This window comes from Cetorhinus maximus, chromosome 12, assembly GCF_964194155.1.
Source record: "Cetorhinus maximus chromosome 12, sCetMax3.hap1.1, whole genome shotgun sequence".
NCBI lineage: Eukaryota > Metazoa > Chordata > Chondrichthyes > Lamniformes > Cetorhinidae > Cetorhinus > Cetorhinus maximus.
The window spans coordinates 107,115,856-107,124,909 of NC_135890.1; the positions used below are offsets into that span (position 1 = coordinate 107,115,856).

General features: G+C 42.7%; 1 protein-coding gene across 1 annotated transcript; it reads right to left on the reverse strand.

Annotated features, from left to right (window-relative positions):
* Positions 1 to 479: 479 nt before the first annotated feature.
* LOC144687816 (uncharacterized) lies at positions 480 to 3,284 on the reverse strand. The gene is made up of 2 exons (XM_078554332.1): positions 3,021 to 3,284; positions 480 to 1,451 (listed from the first exon to the last, which is right to left on the reverse strand). The coding sequence occupies exon 2, from the start codon at positions 1,437 to 1,439 to the stop codon at positions 972 to 974; it is 468 nt and encodes a 155-aa protein (XP_078410458.1). The 5' UTR covers positions 1,440 to 1,451; positions 3,021 to 3,284; the 3' UTR covers positions 480 to 971.
* Between the last annotated feature and the right edge of the window lie 5,770 nt (positions 3,285 to 9,054).

Here is a 9,054-nt window from a genome sequence, read left to right on the forward strand (position 1 = left end):
CTCAATGCACTGAGGCTAATCTCAATCTGGTCCCTAATGAGTCCTCAGTGTATCAATCAGAGTTATTTCCTTAAAACTCTTGGCTCGGTTAAATCAAAGGAAAATGGTTTCAGATTTTGATCCCTGATGTAACATACATAGATTCACGGACAATTCACATTTACAAATTTTCACAAGGCAGAAACAACACAACAGCATTTAGATTTGTATCCAAAGAAACAACTTTATTTTCAAGTAACGTTGCACATTTCAATAAAATGAACAGCCCGGGCACATAAATTCTGTTATTACAAAAGACTAAGCACACTGACTAAAGCACTTATATATTGGACATCGACATCTACTCACATAAAGTAAGGCTAAAGGAATACTTGCAGAACATTTAGCATCATTGTGCATTATATACAGTTATTTTGGGTAAATTTCAGTGCATCACAAAAAGCGTCCCATTTCTCCATTTCTCATAACAACCACCTTGTGCCACACCCGAGTGGGAATAGAACCGAAAAGTATAATCCTCATGCTGTGAGCGCACGTGCATCAGGTTAACACTGACACTCACACAACCTATTTCATAGAGGATATCCACAGACAGCAGGCTTGAGGGAGGTTGGGCCTAATCTGAATTTAGGTCCCAAAGGAAAATGCTTAGTAATCTTTGGCCTCATGTATAAAATAAAAATATGTTTCCATTCCTTCTTTGAAGGATACCCTCTGCTGCTTTGTCTGACACATTCCGTGTGGGCTATGAGTGCAGGCAGTGGCCTGCTTCGTAGACAGACACTAATATGTGCATGAACACCCCACTGTTATGAACAAGACAATCGAAGAGTGACAGTCAAAGTATCATTTACTTACTAACCGCGATGCTTAAACTCATAGAAATTGCATCAGTGGGAAAAAAACCAACAGATTTTTATCGTAGTTTTTGTGTGATATCTAACACTCATTCCATATTGGTGCTGTCTTAGTTAACCACCTCGTAGTCGTAGCATGAGGAAGATGGTGCTCTCAGACTGAATATTGTAGTCGGCGAGTGTCAGACCATCCTCCAGCTGTTGCCCCTCGCACACCAGACGCTGCTGATTGGCTGGGACACCCTCCTGCCGTTGTACCCGTGCTCTAAAATCCCGAACAGACTCAGAGGGAAGAACGTCATATGTAGATGTTTTCCCCTTGTCATTCTTCAGGAATATCTGCATGCGCTCCTCGTTCTTGACAATCAGCATGACCTCATGACTGGGAGAGACATTGTAGTCAGACAGCCTCCTGCTGTCCTGCAGCTCTTCAGTGTTTCCATTTTGCACCACCAGGCGCTGTCGGAAATGGGACACCTTGGTTCTTTCATGTATCATCTTCTTGAGAGCTGACACTTGGATGGAAGGGTCGATATCAAGTTCTATAACCTCACCGGTCATAAACTTCACCTGGAGTCTCATCTTGTCAAATTTCTGTTAAGAAATGAACAAGATATCAGTGACGGAGATGCTGTGTATTGTGTATCAGTCACATAATACTATTTTGAACATGCAATACATTGTCCAGACAATCATAGCATCTAGGGAACTAATGCATTGTATAATCTGCACCTACTGTACTCCCAACTCAGTCAAACTCCTTTAAGTATTTTATTCTCAATCGGAGCAATGCTGCACACAAAGCCATGGACTGCTGCAAATACCGAGCAGCCAGCATCTATGGACAGATCAGAGTCTTTTGGACTTGAAATATGAACTCTGTTTCTCTCTCCACAGACGCTGCTAGGTCTGTTGAGTTTTACCAGCATTTTCTGTTTTAATTCTGATTTTCTTCTGTTTGTACATTGGATTTCAGCATCGCTGTCAAATCTAGCGTTTATTCCCCAAAATTAATTGCCCTCGTGAAGGTGGTGGTGAGCTGCCTTCTTAAACCGCTGCAGTGTGTATGTGGTATATGTCCCACAAGATGCCTCACTTGCTCAAATACAACTTTGATGTTCAGGGCAGTCACTCTCACTTCTAGAATTTATCTGTTTTGTCACCTTTGGTTCAAGTTGTAAAGAGGTGTGGAACTCAGTGGTGGTCCAAGGAGAACCCAAAATGAGATGAGTTAACATTTCAGGTGTAAATCCTTTGTGGGAATTGGAAGATATAAAAATGATCCCATTCCTCACATGTTTCGCCGGCTCACCCACGTTCCCATATCTGCAACATTTCGATGTCATGTCTGTTTTCCAGTTTGAATGAGGCAGAAACTGAGTTAGAAATATTTGTGCAACTTATATTCTGAATTTATGTTGGAGTATTGAAGCTATCGGGCATCTGCTGCGCACACAGTTGCAATACTCGGTTTTGGCCACAAGAGTGACTCAAGTAACGTGTAACATGAGCCGTGAATGAATGGGCTTCACTTGTGGGGAGCGCTGAACATTTAAACAGCCAACAGCAGAGTTCTCTAAACCAGGAACGATGTAACTGTTCTTCGTTGTGCAGAATTCCATCACAGCTTCGTTCGTTTTAGACACTGCACTCATGATGAAATTAGATTTGTCAGGCTGCCCAAAACCTACATCTGCCCTGGGAATACAGGAATGATTTATCTCACTCACATCTCTCTCACTGTTTAACTTTGGTTATATTCTCTTGCACTGTCGCCACATTGAGAGGATATTATTTTATCTTAAATTGACTGTGAGATTCAATATAACCCATTCGAGCTCCCAACATAAATTCAACCTCAGACGTATCTTACTATATTGTTTTAAAAAAGCAATGACCCTTGTAATCTTAGTTAATGAATGTTTAATGTATTATTTCGAATATTTGAACAGCCCCCGTTAGAATATCTGAGAACGGGTGTCACATAAACATTAGATCTGTGTCTCCAACAGGATTGAGTTTTTCAATGATTTTCTTTCCATTCTCACCGGGTTTTATTAATAATAATAATTTATCAGAATTTGCATCTGAGATTCAGAACAAAGCAATTTCCACACCAGAAACAGAATATTGAAATTGCCCCGAAAGGCAGAATGAACTCACAGTCCTTGCTGGAAGCACAGGTCCGGGAAAGTTCAGCTGCTGAATATTTTCTGATGCACTTTTTCTGCGCAGTTGGTCCTTTCTGTTTCCCTTCGCACCGACTCTCAGATCTGGATGGAGTATGTGAATCAAGCTCTTTGCTTCTGCTGCTCTGTATCTTGCTCTGTGCGTCTCTCCGTTAAACAACTCTGTCTGCGCGCGTCTCCGGCTCCCTCCTCCTTTTATTCTCAGACCCGGTTTCCGAACGTCACAGCCCCGCTGTCCTCTGATTGTCGCAAATCCCCTGTTCTGTTATGAAATAAATGTGATCGGAGCTGAAGTTTCGTTTTCCGAAAACATCCTCCCCCCCCCCCCGCCCCAGTGTCTGACAAATGATCTCTCAGTCAGCAGCAGAGCATTCTTGCTGATAACAGGTAATGGCCTCTGATCTGTTTCGTTTCCCATTTCCTTCAGTAACACAATGTAGAGCATCTTCAGCCGAAAGTGAGCCTAGAGGATTCGATGCTCTGTTGCCATCGGCCGTTTGAACAGCTGTTACTCTTAGAAATTTCATCTGGACCCAATGTTTTCTTTGAAAAACGATCTTTATTTTTAGGAGTGTGAGGTGATGCTTTTTGGGAGGACTAACACGGCAAGGGAATCCACAATGAATGGTAGGACCTTAGACAGTACAGAGGATCAGAGGGACCTTGGTGTACATGTCAATAGATCCCAGAAGGCAGCAGCTCAGTAGATAAGGTGGTTAAGAAGGCATATGGGATGCTTGCCCTTGTTAGCCGAGGCATGGAACATAAGATTAGGGAGGTTATGTTGGAGTTGTATAAAACGCTAGTTAGACTACAGCTGGAGTAGTGTGTGCAGTTCTGGTCACCATCCATATGGGAAGGATGTGATTGCACTGGAGAGGGTGCAGAGGAGATTCACCAGGATGTTGCCTAGGCTGGAGCATTTCAGCTATTAAGAGAGACTGGATAGGCAAGGGTTGTTTTCCTTAGAGCAGACAAGACTGAGGGGGGACCTGATAGAGGTATCCAAAATTATGAGGGGCATAGATAGGGTAGATAGGGAGAAACCTTTCCCCTTAGCAGAGGTATCAATAACCAGGGGGTATAGATTTAAGGTAAGGCGCAGGATGTTTAGAGGGGATCTGAGGGAAACCTTTTTCACCCAGAGGGTGGTTGTAATCTGGAACACACTGCCTGAGGGGGTGGTAGAGGTGGGAACCCTCACAACATTTAAAAAGTACTTAGATGGGCACTTGAAATTCCACAGCATACAGGGCTACAGGCCAAGTGCTGGAAAATGCGATGGGAAAAGTTAGGTGCTTGATGGCCAGAACAGACACGATGGGCTGATGTGCCTGTTTCCGTTCTGTATAACTCTATGACTATCAAGCACTCATTCTAACTCAGACCCTATGATGAAAGGCACTTCCTGTGACACGTCAATATAAGGAAACAGGGAAGGGATTACAGTGATATGGCTGGTATAGCAGGATGGCATCTCCACATTGGCACCAGTGATGTAAATTATAAAATTCTTGATTTTTTACAGATTGAGGAGTGGGTACAAAAACTGAATTTGGACACACAGTGTCCTGTGTCCCGAGCAGTGATACGTAGATAAGTGCTTGATGGCTGGCACAGACACGATGGGCCGAAGGGCCTGTTTCTGTGCTGTATAACCACATGACGCTACGACTCTAAGACGGTACAGTATTTCTTGGGCGGCTGCCTGAGTTGAGTTGGTTTATGTGAGATTTGGGGAGAGTGAGAGAAGGTGAAGGTGAGGTTGATGAGACCTGATTTGAATGGCAGAGCCAGTTCAAAGGACTAAGCCTCTACTCCTTCTGATGTTCTTGTTTGATTTGACAGTGCAGCAATATTGTAAAAAGCTTGTCAAATGAAAGATTGCTTCTATTCTGAACTGATAGTGAGGGTGATTGCAGATTGAACTACAGATCTAGAGCTAACCCAAAGGGGCAGTGGAGTCAGTTCTCCTCTTAAAAATTAAGTTAGACATTTTGGCTGAGATAATCATCTTAGTCTGATGTAGCATGTAACTGAGCTGGAGAGGCTCTCCATCAAAAGTGTGCCCTCAAAATGGCTGCTGTAATACCCTTTCCATGATCTTACTCTGATTTTCTTCCACCTTCTGGAAACAAATTAACTTTTGCAATTAAATGAAGCAAGGGAGTGGGGTCCCCATATTTCCCTTTCTTTGTGCCCAGTTACCATCCCTGAAAATCAGCACCAGTTTACCAGTGGCAGTTCTTAACCGATCAGAGATTGGGAAGGTGAAGAGGAGAAAGGTGCTGGAGGCCAATCAGGATGAAGGTGCCGAGAAGTAAGGTGGGTCCAAACACCTCATGAGCATCAAACAGGTGCGAGCACTGATCCTTGCAGCACCCGGCTAGTTACGTCCTGCCAACCAGAAAATGGCCTGTTTATTGCTACTCTCTGTTTTCTGACCATTAACCGATTCTCAGTTCATGTAATATATTAGCCCTAATCCCATGAGCCCCAATCTTTTGAAATAAGCTCATTGACGGTATTTTATTGAATGCCTTTGGATAATCCAATTAAAATAAATCCACTGGTTCCTCCTCATCTACCCTGCAACTCAGAACATCAACAAACCTCAACAAACTTTAACAAATGTATAGAACACAGTTTCCCTTTCATACACCCATGTTGACTTTGACCAATCAAATTATGATTTTATAAGTGCCCTATTATCATGTCCCTAATAACAAATTGTCGCACATTCCTTTCTGTTGATGTCAGGCTAACTGGCCTATACTCCTTCCTGATTCTTTCTTCCTTCGTTTCTTGAATAGTGGGGTTATGTTTGATCCTCCCAATCCATGAGGAGTGTTTGAGTATCTATGGAATCCTGCAAGACCCAGTGTGCCCACTATCTCTGTAGCCAGATCTTTTACCCCCTATGAAGGCGGCGATGGGTCCAGGGAATCTGTTGCCTTTTCGTCCCATGAATTTCTCTCGTACTTTTTTCAGGATACTATTAGATTAATCCTGGGGATTTTAATTTTCATAGCGACTGGATGAAATAAATCTGCTGTAGTAATGTGGGGGATAAGGTTATAGAATGCAGTCAAAAATATTTTCTAGATCAGTGTCAGCAACCAGCCACAAGGAGAGGTCCCTAATTCTGGCAGTAGATAGGGAACACAATCTTGGGGACTCCTGGGTGTGGCTCCAGAGAACAGTATCCATCCCTCTGATTATACTGTCCTCTGCCATTACCACATTCCTTCCCCACAGCTTGCCCTCAACATAAATGGCCTCATGTATCATGGTTCTGTGGTCAGTTTTCTCATCCACCAGATTTTTTTATCATTCAGACAGGCAGCAGGAAGCCCATGCCTGTTAGATAAGGACAATGGCTGAGGTCCCCTGCACTGCACGATTGTGCTACGCTGTCTATGTTCCTATTTTCTTATCCGCCTTGTGTCTCCTTACTAACCTGACCCGCAGCCACACCCTCCTGTCCCTGACCACTATTTAGACACTATGGGGCACTACGTAACCTAAGGAGTGTGACTGCCTCTTGGATGAAGTGTCCAGCTAACAGTCTTCCTCCCTAATGCCCCACAATGCCTGCATCTCGGATTGAAGCTCGACAAGTCGGAAGTTGAACTTCCTTGATGTTCAGACACTCACTGTGGATGTGGTTGTCAGCAATTGCAATGCTGTCCACAAACTCCCACATGCTGCTTTTGTTGCAAAGTACCTGCAATGCCATCACTATCTACCCAGTTTTATTTATTTCATTAATTAACATTTATGCATTTAAACAACTTAGCTTATTTTGTTAACCTTTACGATATAGCTTTAAGTGATTGGTATATTGATATTTATCTGTAAATTACCCATTTCCTCCCCATTCGGTGATGTCACTTTGTGAATGCAACAAAGCCCTGAGTTTACCAGCACTTCTGGCCATTTATGAAGCAGTCATTGGCAGCATTCCCAAAAAAAACACAACTGCTTTGATTTGAAAGCCTCTTGTTGAATCCTTTGGCTGCATTGAGTTTCTGGAATGTCTCAGTCACCAGGGTGTCCCTGACATTATGCCACACCTCCAGCTTTGCATTGCAATGTGGGTGTGGTCTCTCATGATTCAGCCTTAGCACTGCATGAGAAACCACCGTCTCCACTAGCTGCACGAGATATATGCTCACGAAACAATGATCTGTTAAAGCCTGTGCCCTGATATCTTTGTGTTTGGTTCCTTCACCAAGGAAGAGGTTTCTGTCCCCTCCAGGGAGAGAAAACTGTTTCCCTGTCATTTCCTCCCAGTTCTGTCTGCTCCCTGGTGCACCGTGAACCACTGACTGATAAGCTTCCACCTCAGTAATTCCCTTGTCTCAAGTAAGTGCATCGGGACAGGTGTTTGAATAAGCAAGTTGTCTCTTGGAAGTTTCTAGTATTCCATACTGGAATAATTAGAAAAGCATATTTTCTTAATTATTAAATGTGACCAGTGTGAACTTAATTTTTGTACAAATTGCTGCCTTAGTCTCAGAATGACAAAATCACACAGCGCAGAAGAGGCCCTTTGGCCCATTGAGTCTACACCGACATGGGAGAAATGCCCGACCTACCCACCTAATCCCATTTACCATAATTAATACTCTTAGTTGATCGCTCAGTAAAGAATCAATACAGACATGATTAGCCAATAGTTCTGTGTTGTAAATCTTTATCGTTCTCACAAAAACCTGAGTATTTGATATTTTTACCCAAAGCTGTGATGCTGTGAGAACCATTGAGATTGTCCAGTCTGAGCATGTGCAGACTGAATGTTTTGGTACAATTTGTTCATCAGCTCGCCGGCTGCCTCCGTTCCTGATCCCATCAGGGCCTAAAAATCCTGCCCAGATTCTCTAACATATCATGTTAAATGCCACAGAAGATCAACCGGTACAATATAATTAATATAATTAAACAGTGGAAAATATGGGCTGGTGATCTGGGCTGGTGTGATTCTTCAATATTGTCCATAGGTGTCTCATTCATAGCTGATTGTCCCATCAACACTTGTTAGGGTAAATGATCATAACCTAGGTTTAAAAATGCATCCCGGTTGGAATGCAGGGAACGCCACAGACAATACAAACAGATAGAAACACACATTCCAATTTTTATTAAAATGGACAACTTTACTTTCAAATCACATTGGGTATTTTGGCAAATACAATGTGCAGGCCTGACATCCTCTGCTCTTACACAACACTAAGCACCCAGATTAAAGCATTCCAATGTTAAACACATACAATTCTCCAAGAACACATTAAGGTTAAAGCAATTACTTGTAGATGACCTTAAGTCATTTTAAAATGAAGCTGGAAGACACTCATTGTTGATCCTTTGGAATTTTTGGCATGGCCCCTCCTATTCAGTGAAAGAGCTTTGGAATTGCCACATCAGCTAACTAATGGTCCCTGAGAGTGAGAAGGTGGATTCGTACTGAATGAGAGGCAAGTTTGGAGCTGTGGATCAGGGACTGGATCATTATTGGCCTAAATCTTCAGTAGAATTTTGAAGAGTAACAGGACATACCTTTGACCAATGATCGGCCAGGATTGATGTGAATCAAAGTATCACGAGTCAATGATCAGAATGGAACACGTTGCATTAGCAGTCCCCCCGAATCCTTCTATATTGTTAATTAAGTTGCTGACCCTTGTAAAATTGTGTCCAATGTTTTGTACCTGCATCTTTCCTCAGGTGAGAATGCAGGAAGGTGACCTGCACCCAGGCCTCAGTTGGTATCATTTCCTAGCCAAACATTATCTGTTGAATAAACTTCCTGTTGTTATGGGAACTGGGGCAGACAGGAATAAGATTCAAAAGTATCATGGACAAGTCAGTTACTGTGCAACCTGGGACTCTTACCAACTGCAGCTGAGAAAACAGGAGTATATGAAAAAATTGATCAATTGAGGCACTATAAATAATTTACTTCTGTAATAGCTAGAGTTCATGGTATAAACCGCTGCAAGTGCAGG

Coding starts and splice junctions, on each gene's coding strand:
- LOC144687816 (XM_078554332.1), bottom strand. CDS start 1,439: ATGAGACTCCAGGTGAAGTTTATGACCGGTGAGGTTATAGAACTTGAT.